Source organism: Melospiza melodia, chromosome 16 (genome assembly GCF_035770615.1).
Source record: "Melospiza melodia melodia isolate bMelMel2 chromosome 16, bMelMel2.pri, whole genome shotgun sequence".
NCBI lineage: Eukaryota > Metazoa > Chordata > Aves > Passeriformes > Passerellidae > Melospiza > Melospiza melodia.
In genome coordinates, this window is record NC_086209.1 from 14,173,393 (window position 1) to 14,190,924 (window position 17,532).

At 43.2% G+C, this 17,532-nt stretch overlaps 1 protein-coding gene across 1 annotated transcript; it reads right to left on the reverse strand.

Moving 5' to 3' along the window:
* Nucleotides 1-3,469: 3,469 nt before the first annotated feature.
* On the reverse strand, nucleotides 3,470-15,093 carry ZC4H2 (zinc finger C4H2-type containing). The gene is made up of 5 exons (XM_063170729.1): nucleotides 14,879-15,093; nucleotides 12,300-12,471; nucleotides 10,883-11,055; nucleotides 9,519-9,681; nucleotides 3,470-7,735 (listed from the first exon to the last, which is right to left on the reverse strand). The coding sequence occupies exons 1-5, from the start codon at nucleotides 15,019-15,021 to the stop codon at nucleotides 7,622-7,624; spliced, it is 765 nt and encodes a 254-aa protein (XP_063026799.1). The 5' UTR covers nucleotides 15,022-15,093; the 3' UTR covers nucleotides 3,470-7,621.
* Between the last annotated feature and the right edge of the window lie 2,439 nt (nucleotides 15,094-17,532).

Sequence of the window (17,532 nt, forward strand, 5' to 3'; positions counted from 1 at the left end):
TTAGCTCTTGGGCTCTGAGATGTAATTACAGTGTAAGGAGGTTTGGGAGAGCTGAAAAGTCACCATAGCAACCTCCTGGCAAAAATCTTCACTCATCCAACATAAAGCAAAATTTATTTTTATCTGAATGGCCATAGTGAGCCTGAACGTGTTCTGTGTTCTGGCTCTCTGCTTCATTTCATTGTACTCCTCAGACACAGTTTTTTCCTGCTCTAAGTCCTAAAAAACATCTTCTAAATCTTCTAAATGAAAGTTTTGACTAGAAATGGGTGCAGGATGCTGGCTGTTCAATCGGAGTCTGCCTCTGAATTAAGAGAGAGAGTCCCTCTCGTGGCGTTCCAGACCCTTTGCAGTCACCTCCAGTGAAACATAAACAACCAGTGCTGAATAATTTTAAGTATGGATGATGATGGCATAAATGCCACTGGCTATCAGGTGTGGCTTTTCTCCTTTCAGGAAGGACATTTTGCTGGATGTGTGTTGGGAAGCCTCATATTTAAGCCTCATTCTCCATGGTCTGAACAAGGTCCTTGCCCTGAAGTGAGACAAGGACACTTTCTTCTTAAAGCAATGCTACTGTAGCTGGTAAATCCCAAACTCCTTTACCTAAAACCAGGATGGGTTTGTTTTGGTTTTTTTTTTTTTTTTTGATGGTGGTTTTGTTTTTGTTTGTTTGTTTGTTTGTTTGCTTTTTGGTTTTGGTGGTGTTTTTTTGGGGGTTTTTTTCCCCTTAAATTATCTTGGCACAGCACATCTCATTCCACTGACTTACTTGGGCTTTCACATCCCAGAAGTTTGGTAATTCTGTACAGCGAAAAATAAACTCATATTAGGACAGTTCTAGGTGATAGTCAATGTCAACTAGTGTAGAAGAGTGTATTGAAAACCAGTATATACCATTTTTATATGTATGTACATAGATTTTGGATTGGATATTAGGGAAAATTTTTTCACTGCAGGGGTTGTCAGAAACCAGAAGGGGCTGCTCAGGACAGTGGTGGAATCACCATCCCTGGAGTTCTTAAAAAAATGTGTGAATGTTGCACTTGGAGACGTGGATTAGTGATGAACTAGGCAGTTAACAGTTGAACTTGTCTTAGAGGTCTTTTCCAACCTTAAAAACTCCAACTTCTATGATTCTTGGATATCCTCCAGGCATCTGGTGAGAATGAAAAGGTGGCTAAAAGCTTTCATCCCTTAAGTCTGTTTTTCCTATTGACAAGATCGTTTATGCCAATATTATTTCAGTAATGTTTCAAAACAGAAACCTGGATCATATTGAAGCAGTTTATATCTTCATTAAGAAAGGGTTTTTTTTTTTTAGGACCACTAAAATGCAACTTTTCTCTTGCCTCAAGACTTAATAATTATACAACTGAAAATGGAAATTATTCTGAGAAAGAACATCAAGAGATCTTTGGGGTGGTGGTATCGATTTTACAAATACACAGTGAAATCCTGTTGCTAATTTTAACAGCCTACTTCAGCTAAGAAAGGAAAAATACCAGAAGATGTAGCAAATGTTAAGAGGAAGTACTGCAGAGTGAACCCAGAGGATTGCTCAGAGAGGAAATGACTCAGGCAGTTGCTAAGTAAAGGCAGCTGCCTATTTACAGAGGAATTCAAAGAGTTAAAGGAGAAATCCCCAAACAAAATATCCACAGCGGAGTGTGGATGGCATGAGGATGCACTAAGAATAAATGTGTCTGAATGAAACCACAGAATTGCCTGAGGTTTGCCATGAGGGGCAGGGGTAAAACAGCCCCAGCCATGGGCAGGAATCAGAGGGCACAGGACCAACCCCTCCAGCCTCAGCAGGCACTGGTGATGTGGGCACTGCTGTGCCCTGGTCTGGGTGAAGGAATCCCTGGGGCAGCCAGGACACATCACCTGTGTTAGACAGTGAGCTTCTACTCTAAACCAACCTACAAGTGCCAACATCACAGCAGAAGATGGAGGCCAAGAAGAAGAAGAAGGAGAAAGGCTGGACACACCCAGATTCCTCCATCTTGCCCCCTTGAACCCCCACTCTAGAACCCCAAAAATCTATTTTTCACCCCGCGATAAATTCACTATCCTTAAACTGTCGTGCCTTGCAGATCTTCATCTAAGGTTGATCATTTGCTCCATGGGTCATAATCAAAACCACAGGGTTCTTGGGCTCTGTGCCAGGGTCTCTGAGCCCCTGGGAGGGGTCTCGGCAGTCCAGGACAGCCAGAGGGATGTCCTGAATTCCAACAGAGACAAAAGCCGACTCCCATGACCAACCCTTGAAATGGTTCTGGGAGAGAGGGGGGAGCGGGGTTCTTCCAGCGGTTTCTAACCGGGGGTGGTCCCTCTTTGCCCGGCTCGGAGGGGAGGCAGTTTGGGTGGGTTTGGGGCTGGATTTCTTTACCCGGCTCGGAGGGGAGGCAGTTTGGGTGCGTTTGGGGCTGGATTTCTTTACCCGGCTGGGAGGGGAGGCAGTTTGGGTGGGTTTGGGGCTGGATTTCTTTACCTGGCTCGGAGGGGAGGCAGTTTGGGTGGGTTTGGGGCTGGATTTCTTTACCCAGCTCGGAGGGGAGGCAGTTTGGGTGGGTTTGGGTGCTGGATTTCTTTACCCGGCTCGGAGGGGAGGCAGTTTGGGTGGGTTTGGGGCTGGATTTCCGCGGCTCGGAGGGGAGGCAGTTTGGGTGGGTTTGGGTGCTGGATTTCCGCTGCTCGGGGAGACCACGGTGCGGCCGCGCTGCGGCCAGCGGGAGGCAGCGGCGCTCACGGACAGCACCGTCTCCAGCTCCAGTACTCGAGATTCTTTCTGGCGGCAGCACTGAGTGTAGAAAGGGTAAATAGTGTACAGAGTGTAAAAAGAGTAAGAAAGTGTACGAAGTGTAAAAAGCCCCGGCGCCTCCCAAGTCCCTGCGATGCTCTCGTTCACATTTCTGGGCTGCAGCGCCGCCTTTGACGCGCAGGGGGCGCCCGCGAAGCGTCCGAGTGGCCGCGCAGGCGCGTTCGGGGGCGCGGTGCCGTTCCTGGCCTGCAGTACCGCGCGCGGCCACCAGGCGGCGGCAGCGGCCCGAGCGCTGAGCCCTGCAGCGACACGAAACGCGCGGAGCTGCTCCCGCTGCCTGCACAGAAATCGGGGTTTTTTCTCCCGTTTTCAAGCCCTTTATTGTTTCATTTATATAATTTATATGTACAGAAGTTGCATTTGTATTTTCAAGCCCATATGTATCTTTATTTGTAGGACCAAAACAAAAAATGTGACCCAGAGACATAGGTTAAAACCTGTTCTGTTATCTCCCTTTCTATTTTCTAAAGCCCACTTGAAGGGATCTTTCTTACCCCATATTTATTTCCTTAAAGTTTCTATAAAAGTATAACAGAATTGTGGCTAAGTGTATTCTTTAAAATCAGAGAGCTGAGTTTTACCACCAGGGCTTCTTAGCATAAGCAAATAACAGATGTGAAAGTACTCTGCAGGAAGAAAGCATGACATGAAACAAACATTTATTTAAAAGGACTGTACAGACAAATTAAACTCACACTGTTACTCCTATGAGGCACAGGAGTGAAATACTTAAAACACAGAAGCCAGTGAAAACACCAGATATTGCTAGAATACCTAAATACTAAAATGAAAATGTATGCTGGAGGAATTAGGAAACTGTAAAATAAAAGAATAAAGCACTTTTTAATGTATTTAAAGTGCTAGTGAAGTCTTAATTTCTTGAATAGTATGCTATTTAAAGTAACACATCAATGTCTACTCTTTCAAATTTAGATTATGTAAATTGAAGCCACTGTCAGGTTCAGTCAGGGTCCTGTTTATAAAGCTAAGGTTGAATTCAGGAAGTGCAAGTATTTAAATTTGCCTTACATTTTCTCTGTAGTTAATGTGTCCTTGGCACTGAAGTTTGGACAACTGATCCACCCCAGCTTGGGTGTGAAAATTTCTGTAGCAAAGCATTTAGATGCAGTACAGTGTTTGCATCCTTTTACTTATGAGCTTAGGGTTGATGGCAGGGTGAAAGTCTTGGGATTTTGGTTTTTTTCTGTTTGGTTGCAGAACAACAGGACTATCCTTTGAGGCAAGTGATGAACAAAGACCCTGAAAACCATCTTTACCAAGAGAATCCAGTTCTTTTGTTGTTGCATGGATACCCCTTTTAAAAACAGAACGACAAAGACAGGGTTAAACCAGACTTCAGTAATATTAACGTCTCCTAAGCTTTGAGGAGGGTCTCATTGTGGCTACTCAGACAATTTGACCCAAATAAGAATAAATTTAAGTGAAGTGGAGACATACCCACAAAGACTTCAGGTACAAACGAAGAAGCCATTGTTGCTCCATGAAGCAAAAATGCAGCAGACTTGTGTTAAGAGCTGTACTTCAGACAGCTTCCTCTTCTGTCTGAATAGCAAGAAATCAATATTTCATAATTACTCCTCCAGTCTCTTGAGGGAGTTGCCTGGGAGAAAAGAGCCTGGGGCTGTCACGAGAAGAGTTCTTCAGTTAAACTTCTGTGATTGTTCCATGAGAGAAAAGAGAACTCGTTCCCTATGAGAGACACTGCTTCCCTCCCTGCCCCCACCCCATGGTCCCCTAATGCATAACACATATTTTATCTCCTGAAATGGCTGGAATCATAGAATAGCTCAAGTATGAAGAGATCCGTAAGGATCATCAGGTCCAACTGCCTAGCATTAAACTGTATGGCTGAGAGTGAAATCCAGGTGATGCTCCAACCCTGACAGGCTTGGTGCCTTGGCCACTTCCCTGGGTCACTGGGCCAGTGACCAAGCACTCTCTCAGAGAAGAACCTTCTCCTGGTGTCCAATCTGAGCTTCCCTCAATGCAGCTTCATTCTATCTCCTCATGTCCTGTTGCTGGTCATCAGAGGGGGATCAGCACCTCCTCCTCCCCTGGAGGAAGCTGTAGGCTGTGATGAGGGCACCCCTCAGCCCTCTTTTCTCCAAACTGAACAAGCCAAGTGTCCTCAGCTGCTCCTCAGAGGTTTTGTCCTTGGGGCCTTCTGCAGTCCTGGTCACACAGGTGACTCCAGAGTAACAGTCTGATGTCCTTCCTGCACTGGGGCATCCCAAACTGCCCACCAGTGCAGAGCAGAGTGAGACAATCAGCTGGCAATGCTGTGCTGCATGTACCCCAGGCTGTGGTTGGCCCTTCTGGCAGCCAGAGCACCCTGCTGACTTATCTCCAGTTACACTCACCCTCAGCAATGATGCTATTCGTATGGCAGAATAGCCTTTGTAAAGGATGTAAAAATTGTAAATACTAGTACAGTCGATGCAAACACAGTGTGTCAGATTCACTTTAAAAAAACCAAAAACCAAACTCTAACCTTGTAAACACAAGAGAACATGAAACTAGTTTAAAAAAGTAAAAGTACAAAACTGTTGTACTAACTTAGTAAATGATGCATCCTTAAGTATACTTCAGTTCAGGGATCTCTCAAGAAAGAAAGAACCTGGCAAAGTAACAGGAAAGTGAGAACAACTATGACTAACCCTACCTATTTCAGAACTGTAAGTACAAATCAATCCTGCTATTCACACTACATCATTGCAGACCATTCACCCACTTCATTGTCACTACTTCTTAAATTTATGTACAACTACCATCAAAGTATGCTGCTCTCCTGCATGCACTTTGGGGAAGCCCACATTCTGTCTTTTAACTCTGTGCAGTTTCCCTTCAACTCCATAGGAATTGCTCTGAACAGGGCACACAGCATGAGACCACCCTGACATTTGGAACAGTAAAATCCAGTATTTGTGCTACAAAACATACATAACACACTATTGCCATTTGGAGCATGGAGACTTTCTTCCATTATTGCTATCTCAGAGACCAAATCCCTGTAGTTCAGCTGGCAGAATCTGCTTTTCACATAATTTCAGGGGTAGATAGTTCACATTGTGTCTGCTGTTGACAGATGTTGATTTGTAACATTAAAACATTAAAGATGTTGATTTGTAGCATTAAAAGATATTGACTATGTAACATTAAAATGGGGGAATATCTCCTGAACCTGGTTCAAGTTTTAGGACTATGTTCAGTAAATCACCATGTACTTCGTGGCAGACTTAGGAAATTAATGGCCACGTATGTGATTTGGCCTGCAAAATTGCATCACGTGGATTTATTACAGTTGCCAGCATTTGGCAAAGTTCTTGGAGCAGAGACTTGGGGCTTCCCTGTTCTTCCTGTCTAACAAGCCAAATTCCCAATATAACCACTCTAACATAATACAGAGAGAAACCTGGGCTAAAGAGAGAAGTGTGATCAAGCAGATCCTGCGTCCCAGAGTTAGTGAAAAGAATATTTAACACTTGAAATCAATTTAGGCAACAGAGGTGGTCACAAAACTGGGATTAGAGATGAGTAAATTTCAGGTGCCAGTCCTGTAAGTGGATCATTGCCATCCTCCCCACTGCAAGAACTGTTGTTAAATTACATGAAAGAAAGGGAAGACATACAGGGAGTGATCAACTCCAGATACTTTAGTCAGGGTTCTTTTGGCACACAGGGAATAAGAAAACAGACTGGCCTGAAGTAAAGCTTATTTGAAAATGACCTATTAAAAGACAGAAAATTAGAAAGTTTTGATTGAGGGAGGACAGTGACACCAAAGCTTGTTGGTTCTGGTGAAATACATAATTTTTAGTTGACACTGCTCCTCATGCATGTTCCTGAACTTTCCTATGCTCCAGTGGAGGACATGTCTGCCAGATTTTGGCTGTAGAAACCAGGAACAGAGGACATGCAGAATGGGTGATGTGCAGTCTGTGCACACAGAGATCTGGGATATATCATGCATGTTTCCTAGAGAACCACAGAGCATTGGTCAGCCATAAAGACTAGGAGGACCACCAATACAGTTCACTTCAGCCTTGTTCTTAAGTCAATCAGTCTTTTGACTACTGAAAAGAATAACCCGTTAAGATGTTAAAGCATGACAAATTACATCATTTTTAGAAATTCATACACAGCCAGCACCTTTTCAAGTTTTAAGTCAAGTTTGAGGGAATGGTACAATCAGCTTCAGTAAATCAAAACCCACGTGTGTCCTTAGTGCACTGATTTTCTGTATAACAAGTCTCCTTTTCCCTGAACATTTTCTGTTTAAAAAGAGTTGCATTGGATACCCAAACCTACCCAGTCTTATGAGATTGGAGAACAAATTGTTCTTCAGTGAAACAAACAGACAGTCTGCTCTTTCAGCACTTCAAACAGTCCCCTGTTATCAGGAGAAAACAGAATAATCTTTTAGTAACATCTGTTTTTTAAAAAGGGAACATAAAAGCATTTGTGGTAATCACATTTGATCAAGAGAAATAGCCTGACATTTAGGATACTTGCACAAAGAATTCCAGTTTGTTTAGGAGTACAAAAGATGGAGAAATTGAAATGTTAAACTGTAGCACCAGTAATATTTACTTTCCTAAAACCAAATCTTAAAGACTGGAAGGAATTTAGAGCAGGATCATTGTGCTTACATTGCATTTAAATAGAAAACAATGAGACAGTCATACTTGAGTCTGCAATTCAGCAAAGTCTGGGCAAATTTGCCATTCTACTGGAAGAGTACTGGGACAGGAGCTGGTCACAATCTTCTGGATTTCATTCATCCTGTTTCCTCTTGGGCTTTTTGGGGTTCCGAGAGCGGCTCTTGGCTTTGCACAGGGGACAGATGGGCGCGTTCCGGTGGATTTGCTGGTGACACGACAGACACGCCTGAAATGCAATTGCAGCCTCTGGTTACAAACACCAAAGTGGCCTTGGCACACAGGTTATTTGTTGGGGAAGATGAAACAGGAATGCCTTATAAATATGATTGCCTGGCAAAAGATTTTGAGAATATGGAAACTATAAGCAAGATTGAAATGAAAGCAAGCTTTGAGATACCAAGCCTTAGTTACTGAACAAGTGGAGAACAATGGTGTGGCCAGGTGAAGGTAATCTCCTTTTGATGGAACAACACCCTCTGCTTGCAGACAGGCCCAAGGGTCAGAGCAGACCCTGCCAGCTTGGCAGAAGGGGCCCAAAGAGGAGTTTTTAGGGTTTAAAATGTAACACAGTATAGTGATGTAATGATTCTTATAGGCTGTATGGAACTGCTATAAGATTTTTATCTTGTACTAGATTGGTTAGTGAGAATTAGAATATTCAACACAGAAGAAGCTTTATTGTATTGTAACAGGAACCTCGCTCTCTTACTCTCTTACTCTCTTACTCTCTTACTCTCTTACTCTCTTACTCTCTTACTCTCTTACTCTCTTACTCTCTTACCCTTTTACTCCCTTACCCTTTTACTCTCTCACCCTCTCATCCTCTCTCCCCTCTCTTCTCTCAGGCTGCTCTGAGCTGTGTTTGGCAGCTCCCAGCAGGGCCCTGCACCCAGGCCCTTTGCAATAAACCCCAAGTTCCTGACCTGGCTTCAGAGATCTCTCATCTCCATGCATCCTGACTGTCCTAGAGTTGTTGAGTTCCAGTACAGACAAAACCAAGGCTCCTTGCCTGCAAAGGCAGACTGCTGCTGTAGTCTATACTACCTAGGTTATGTGGATTGTAATTTCAGGCTTACTGAAAAACAGAGCATCTCATTGAGTTAAAACTGCATTTCTGCAGACATATGGCTCACACATGTACCAGTAACTTTAAATTCTATTTTGTGTTAAAGGTTACAGTGATGTTTTAAAGGTGTTTACCTGCCTAATAGCTCACTGAGTCAGAGAAGTTACAGTGATGGCCAACTGCAGTGTCACAGAGTTGGAGGCAGGAGTAGGTGATTGGATGAATTCCACATATTTAACACAGGTACAGAACTCTGCCCTTTTGCTCCAGACTAAGCCCTGTAATTTGTGTTTGACTGAAGCCTATTACTGCAGAATGGCTTTTCAATTGCCTAGCTACAGATAGTAAGTATATTACTTTGGAGTGTACCTACATCAGTTCGCCTTCTTAGTGACTCTGGAACCTGGGTGGGAGGAATACCCCAATGTAACTACTTAACTCTTCTCACTACATAAGGAGCTCAGTAAAACTGTCACTGAAGTGCCTGTGGTTATGTTACATTAATCCACATGTTACTCATGAAGATCCCTAGTGCAGAAGCAATAGCTTTTCCTGGTAATTTACACCATTGGTAATTTCCCACATAAAATATGTGCACTGTTTTTAATATGATTCCATATGGCATTAAATAAGAGCCACTACTTTTTCTTTTGCCAAGTTTTTTCTCTTCCTTACATGCCTTGCTCCCTTGTGAGACACAAGAGGAATGGGGATTGCCTACATCTCTGCTGAGGGTGACTCTTAAGTCCTAAGAGATTCTTATCCTTAACCCTTGATGACTGGTGCTACTACTTTAGTCTACTGCTTGCTCTTGTTTTGAACCACTGCGAGGAAAATCGCAATCAGAACACGTAATTTTTCCTTTTCACAAACGTCAATCACCTTCTGAACACAATGCATTCCAATGACAAAAGAGAAAACCCAGCACATTCCATCTGCTGACCTTCATTGGAGGTGGCTGCTGTCTGAAAGTTGCTGTCTGTCTGGTGTCTTGCTTCCTGGCCACCTGCAGCTGTTGGGCAGCTGCTGCAGCTGCAGCCAGAGACTCTGGGATGGGAGGCTCCTGTGGTTCTGTCTGCCATTCTGCTTTCTGCTTTTCAAAGTAGCTAGACAAAAGAATGACAAACAAAAAAAAATGTAACCACCTTCTGCAGTATTTAATTAGTCTGTAAAGGATATTTGGTGTTAAAATACAGTGGATCACATTTCCCTATCGTGTTCCTCCACTAGAGTCAAACTGCCAAATTGCCTACACATTGACTGGTTCATAAATAGAATATGTGGTGTTTCCTTCTGCATTTCTACACTTCAGCCAGATTCCAGACTGGATGTAAATCCAGTAAGATGAAAAACAGACACACATGTACAGAAGAAAAATAGGCAACAGCTTCAGATGCACCTCTGTCAAACAGTTTTTCTATTTTTTCTGTTAAAATTAATAACTTTTGCACACAACAGATTAATAAACAGATCAATACATTATTTGTAGTGTCAAGGTGTTTGGAATGTAAAACAACATTTCTATAGAAATACAAGGGAAATCTTGAAAACTGTATGTGTGTGTAAATATATATATAAAATATATATTAATTGTATATAATAATAGTACTATAGTAATTGTACTTATACTGTATAGTATTGTAAAAGTATATATATTAATTGTGCTGGGCAATAAGAGCAGTACATGCTTATTAAAACATCCCTTGCATTTAAAACTGGTCTGTTAAGCAAAGGACACTGTTCTTTGAATAGTAGCTAATTCTGCCACTCTGCCCTGCCTAGGTTATATGTAAAAATGAGACTGTGATTTATTATCCAAATCCATTCCACATCTCAGGGAAACTTGTTGACAGTCACTGGTATTTGGCTAAAAGCCACTGCCATGTGCAGGCAGCAAAAAGTAAAACTGACTAGGAGCAGCACAACCCAACTGAAGAACACCTGGTTTGTACCCCTCTCATGTATTGCCTCCTGCTATCGCTCGCTAAAGAAGTAATTTTCAAGGAAAAATAAAAATATAGAAAAAGCAACATAGAGTATAAAACCTAGAAGGCTAACAACCACCCTTGAATGTTTGCATGTGGTATGTAGAGTTTGCAGCCTGGAATAACCTAAATTTAACTTGAAACAAATTCAGACTGAATGTTATCAAACACGTCCTCCACATCCCTTTTTTGTTAACTTGTGTTTTTCATGCTTACCTCTAGGGTCGTTCTTTTCCACCTACCAACAAAATTAAGATGAGAAAATAACCAGTAGAATGGAAAGAAAGCACAGGGCCAGACAATGTTTGCTTTGGAGACTTACTCGAGGGACAGCTTCTCTTCCTCCTCACACAGGTCTGGCAGCCTCTGCAGACCCAGGGTCATCCTCAAGGCATCCACGTGCTCCTTGAGGGGCTTGTACTCCTCGTGCAGCCGGCGAGTCGACTCCAGGAGCTTGTTCAGATCGTTCTCAGACTGCTTGATGGTGTTCTCCATCTGAAACAGCAGGTTGGGCATGCATTTAAAGAACTGCTCCTCTCTGACTGAGCAGCAGATTGGACCAGAAACAGGAGATTTTTCTCACTCAAGTTGGAGGAGATTTGAGACAATGAAATAGTAAAGCAAAGACTTAAGGTATTGGGAGGATGAAAAATGGGCAAAGGAGAAGCAACAGAAAGTGACATATGAGATGCATTTTCATTTTTAAAAAGTGCACTCAACCTATAGGACCCTCTGAACAACAAAAAAAGCAGAGAGACAGGCTACAAATAAAGCTGGCAAGTGAGGAGCTATGGAAGACTCTCAAGAGACATTAAAAAGAACTTAAAGTAGCATAAACTAATTTTCTGTGTTTCTAAGATACCTGAACACTGACTGGCAGAAGTTAATAAACAATCTAAGGAAAGGTTTCTGCTTCTCTTATGCAGCAAGTGGGAAAAGCAGCAAAGAAAAAGACAATCTGATGGCACAAAGAGAGGAGGACGGAACAGAGGCTGAGGTTGTGCAGCTGGGCAGGGGAACAGACATTTGAAGCCATAAATAAATGCAGTCTGCACAGCCAGTACATAGCTTGTACTTTTTCACTTGTTGGAGCCTTTTTCTTCCAGTGCAACACAAATACCTTCAGAGCTAAAACGTCCATGTAAATGCTCTAATATGACATTAAAAATGTATTTAAAAATATATTCCAAATTCAGCCCCTCTAATTGGCTAATCTTCCCTGTTTATAAATTGTTTTTTTCTCTTTTTTGTATTAATTCCCTTCAAGCTGGTGCTTTTTGATGTTTGGTGATTCCACTCTGGGATGAAGGTCAGCTCTTACTATGAATTTAACAAACACTGTATTTTCTCAAAATCTCCTAGTCCCACCTAGCTGCCAGAGTTTCTGTGTGCTAAATGAGAAGGGACTAACAGGAAGAACTGTTTTCTATGGGACAGCTGGTGTGGTATCACTGTGGCTCTGGTAAAGTCACAGCCACAACAGGCTTAGTTATCTTATCTATCCTCTCAGTGCAACAGCTTATCATGCCAGCATTATAAAATATCCTGCCCTACAAAGAGACATAACAATTATCCTGAGGTGTATTTGCTTTGCACTCTCTGCAGGATCCCAGGATGGTGTTGTAAAGTGCACGTTATTGAACCGGTGATGCTTCACTCGTGCACAGTTCCACAAGCTGGGGGATGATTCACGTGCAGCTGTGTCTGAGTCAGAGTGTCTGAGCCGGGCCGGCACTCACCACGTTAATGTCAGCGTGGATCAGCCTCAGCTCCTCCACGTGAGCCATCTTCTCCTGCAGCAGCAGGTCCATTTCTTGTTTGTATTCTTTCAGGTGCCTCTCCTCAGACTCCAGGGCTTCAAATTCTGCTTTCAGTCTTGCCTTTATTTTTTCCATCTGCAAAGTCTTATTCCTGAATCCCAGTGACGATTAAAACATAGAGAGAGACAGCAGTAAGTCACTGACACATATTTGTGTGGGGTGTCAGTTTATATGGGATTAGGTAGAGGAAAGAGGGCAATAGCAGCAATAGACAAGAATGAGACCAAATGAGTCTGAGAGAAGGTGAATACAAGGAGAATACTGAATTCTAATGCCAGCTCTTTTGCTGAGCTTTTCAGTGATAAGAGAATCCTTGCATAGAAATATGAAATTAATAGAATGTTGTGAGGTTTTGACCAGAAGAGCATGGCAGAAAGCATGGTCAGTCACTTGGACAATTAATTATGGCTACATATTCCAAGCCTCTGTCTGTAGAATACATGAAATGCAGATTAAAATAAAGTCTGCTAAATCTATCAAAGGTGAATCTGTAAATATAAGGAAATCTCATGTTTGTTTTGAAGGAAATTCTTCACAGAATGCAAGCTTCAAATGAATAAATAGGTTTATTTGATCAGATTTTGTTAAAGGTGACTCAAAATGGACATCAATGTTGCAAGTAGGACTGGCTTTTCGACACTGATTTTTTTTTATTTAAAATACACTCAAGCAACTTGTTTGATACTTCACTGTACACTAAAGCTAAGCATCACCTTTGCTCTACCTTATACCACAAAATAATAGCAAAAATCCGTCAAGTGCAGTTAATACTTCACCTTTGAATGCGTGATTAGAAAACTGAATGCACTGTAAATTTCCAAATACAGGATACCACTCACTGAAAAATTACTATAAGTGTTACAGTAATTGGACCACACACTGTAGTAGGCTATACTTAGATCTGTTTTCTAAAACAGAGCCTGTGTACCTGTTGAGCACAAAATCATTGTTCTTACACTGTCTCATCTCAAATAGTTTGGGGATACTAGACAGGCAAATATCTTGGCTTGATCTTTGTTCACCTCTGTGGTATTGTGTGAAGAAGGCTGAGGCACATACTCTGCTGCCAAATTCACTTGTTCCATGAATAAAGTGTTCCTTAGAGATGCTGTAACCAGCCACAAGTGCCTGTGATCACCTGGGAGCTGGGAATCCTCTCTGCCAGCCCTCTCTCCTCTCTCTGCAGCCCCTCTCTGGCTGTCATGTCCCAAACACTTCTCATGGCTCTGGGTTTCACAGTCAGCATGCCTTCCACTCCGAGCTGCATTCAAAACCTCTGCTCTCTCTAAGGTGTTTTGGCTCCAACTAAACAGAGAGCTCAGGCCTAATGCTGAAAATCGGTGCCCCAAACCAAGGAGTGGAAACACCCTGCCGAAAGTTATGGAAAAGGTTCCTGATGCAGGAACCCTGCCTGGCTTTTAATGAGCCCCCTCTGCCACAGCATCCTGCAGCTCACCCTACAAAGGACAGCAAATTCCCGGTGCTCTGCACGGCATGAACCGCAGCCCCCGGGCCTTGTGGCAGGAGGGCATGGATGAAAAAGCCCGGTGTGTCCCCCATCCCCGCTGTGTCCCCATCCCCGGTGTGTCCCCATCCCCGGTGTGCCCGGTGTGTCCCCATCCCCGCTGTGTCCCCATCCCCGGTGTGTCCCCATCCCCGGTGTGCCCGGTGTGTCCCCATCCCCGGTGTGCCCGGTGTGTCCCCCTCCCCGCTGTGTCCCCATCCCCGAGCAGGCAGGGACATCTCGGCGGGGCTCCCCGGTCGCTCCCCGCCTTTGCCCGAAGGAAGGGTGGGCAGGGACAGAGAGAGGATAGCACAGAAGCCGCTGAGGCTCAGCCGCTCCCCTCTCATCCCGCACGGATCCATCGCTCCCCGGCGGGCCTTGCCCTACCGCCGCCCTCTGCGGCGTACGGACGGACGGACGGACGGACAGACAGATGGGTGGATGGATGGACAGATGGCTGTCCTGCACCCCGGTGCCGGCAGCGCTGCCCAGCCCTGTCCTGCCCGAGGGCACGTCCACCTTTGGATATTTGGGTGTCAGACTCTGCTGTCCTTGCCATACCCGATTCCTTCTCAGCCCGGGAGCGAGTGGGGCAAAATAACACATTCAGAGCCTCATGAATATGAAATACTAACTCAAAGGACTTAAAAACAAACAAACAAGCAGCGAAGCCCCTGCACAGCCCGACACCACTCCCCCGCCGCCGCTCGGTCCTTCCCCCCGCGCACTCCGCCTTCTCCCGTGCCATCACTCGGGGCTGCGCTCTGCAAATGCTCGACCATTGCCGCCCTGCACTTCGCATTCCAGCCGCGATTCCCAGCAGCAGATGCTCCCTCCCTGCTTAGAAAAATGTGTTTTGAGCTCCCGTCGTGAAGCCAGCGGTAGTTTTCTTTCCCTCAGCAGCACAATAGCTACTTTCGGATGGATGCAACTCCTCGGCTCCCCCGAGGAAAAAGCTGCTTCGCGTCAGCGATGGGGCACAAAGCAAACATACCTGATCTCCTTGATGCTCTCGAGTTTGCACATTATTTCTTGCTCATCTGCCATGCTTTTTACTCCCGGTTTACACCTCCTGTGAAAGGCACAAAATGCCCGGGGGGAAAAAAAACCGAAACCAAACCAAAACAAAAAAACCATACAATAGACACAATGTAGTCACCCCCTGCTCGCATATGGGCTCTGAGCCTGTGCGGCAGAACTCTAGTGGGAGCTGTGGGACTTCGAGTCCGGGCTCCTATTGCTGCCCAGGCAGAGAGGCTGGAAAACGACTACAACACCCACAAGGCAGAGCAAAGCTCGCCTGCCCTTCTTCCTGCAAGTACATTTTAAATCAATTTGTCACGCCTCATTATGCCAGAGGTTGTTAGGAGTGCAAAAAGAGCAGGAGGCTTCCTTCTGAGATCTGTGCAGTGCTTAGTATTTCGTTAGAATATGCACTAAATGGCTCTTGATGGGTTCGTGATTTTGATTAAAAGCTTTGACAAAAAGGGATGCTGTAGGCATTACTACTACAATGCTGTTTTCTCCTGGATGCTCTGAGCTTTCTACTGAATGTTCTAATTGCTCACCAAATCCAATCTTTGCAAGTTTCTGGCACTGATAATGAATAAGCTGCATTTGTGAATAGAAGAGGTTGTCACTACAGGACACGAAATAACATGACACACAGGCACTGCTGTTCTCAAGGTAAAAAGGGGGAAGTTTATTTTCTGACTCCAACATTTATAGAATTCCAAAAGTGACAGTGGATTGGAGGGTGACAGTGCCACCTCTCCGATGACACTGAACAAACGAACAGTCCATCAAATTTCTCCTCCTCCATAAAAGAATGCAAAACAATAAGTTATTTACAGAAAGTGTGTGAGAAAGTTCATTACAAGAATTTAAACATCAGAAGGCTTAGAAAATCTTAAAAAATCATGGTGACATGTGAATAGATGTTTTATTTACTTTCTCCATTATTTAAGGACGTTTCCCTATATTGTTGTGTTCTTCAAATTGAAAAAAGGTAGATGAAGGAAAACAGTGATAGCACCAGCATCCTCTTCATCACCCTACAGCTTTTGCAAAGAAATTAGAACATAAAAGGTCTTATCCTCATGTACTCTGAGTCAATTGCAAACTCTTGTTGCCTTAAAAATTGAAGGTTGTAGGATTGAACCCCAAGTGAGCTGTGTGCTCAGAGGGGACAGGCTTCTTCAATGCATGATTTAAATAGATGAACTAATTGGTTTGAGGGGGTAGAAGACAAGTTAGCTACAGTCAGCCAGTGAGTCTTGTTGCCAAGACAGTGAGGGAGGGAGAGCAGGCAGGGTGAGGACAAGAGGGAGAGAAGGAAAATGCCCTCAAACAGGAGTGATGAGAATCCCAGCCTATTTTTGCACTGCTTATCCTATTTTTTGATTCTTGTTTTTACAAGTTAATCTAAAAGGTTGAAGGCTGAAAATGAAAATGCAAGTTCAACTTGTTCCTTTACTCTGCTTTGAATGACACTAAGAAAACCACTTCACAAACTGTTGTAAATCAGTTGGAAGTTCTTGGGAAGTAAACCCACCCACAAGCCTTAGCAGTTATTTTTCCTCTCCATGTTTTAAAAAAGGAGAGAAAATATTACATCTTCACATTTCAAATCACTGCAAAATAGTCAAAAAGTTTGACACTTGCAGTCCCAGCACATACAAATTAGTAGCATTCAACTTGTGCTTCATGCCTTTGGTCAAGTGTTTTAATGTCTGTGTTTCAATTTTTCTCCTAGACAAAGGGGGTCTGACAGTTCTTTATACAATCTGAAATCACCACACTGGTATGTATTATTTATTCTGGTGCTATTTATGAACTTTGATACATTTTGGATGCAAACAATGATCATTTTTTTCCGGCATATGAACTGGATTTTTTTCAAAGAAAGCTAAGGTACTTAACTGAAAGAATACTTGAGCTGATCCTGAAAAATTCAACCTTCTTGTTGTTGTTTGATCCTTCTTAAACCAAGAGCCAACAGGCAAACAGATTTCAAAATAAGTTGCAGTATTATGCAGAATGAAACCAAGCCTAAAATACTCCCCTACCTCATTGAGCACAGACTGAATTTTTATGGAAAAATCCCCAACTGCTTCCATTTAGCAGTCTAACATCAGTCCATACACTTTAGCATTATGACAACAAATCTAGTTCAGAACAATTCCAATGGGAAGAATTTTTTTTCTCCCTAGATAATTATCCCAGCTACAGCAATTAATTCTAAAAGTCTGGACGTAGTGCTGCAATGTAGGACCCTTATAACCGAACTATTAAATATTAATATTCTAACTGCATTTTTTAAAAAGTGCAACATGTTTTACGAAATAAATAGCATTTAAAGAAATATTAGAGATTAAAGAGTAGTGGAGAAGAGCCCCCAGTAAAACACACAACAGAACTAAATTTGGGTTAATATACTGCTGGATTAGGTACAAGTCACCACCATAAGCAGAACGTGCAGCAATATTGTAAAACCTAAATATCAGAAAATGGATGAGTCAAAGTGGTGCATTCCAAGTCATGAAATTTGCTTTAAACTACTGAGTTTCTGAACTGGAAATAGATTCTTTCTGTATCCCATTGGGGTTTTGAGCTTTCAAAACATACTCTTCACATTTGATAGATTTT

Bases quoted from the DNA above. Each gene is read 5' to 3' on its own strand.
- ZC4H2 (XM_063170729.1), bottom strand. From the start codon at position 15,021: ATGGTTTTTTTGTTTTGGTTTGGTTTCGGTTTTTTTTCCCCCCGGGCA. The intron at 12,472-14,878 runs GTATGTTTGCTT...ACTGGGATTCAG, and splicing joins GAGAGCATCAAGGAGATCAG to GAATAAGACTTTGCAGATGG. The intron at 11,056-12,299 runs GTGAGTGCCGGC...CTGCTGTTTCAG, and splicing joins TCCACGCTGACATTAACGTG to ATGGAGAACACCATCAAGCA.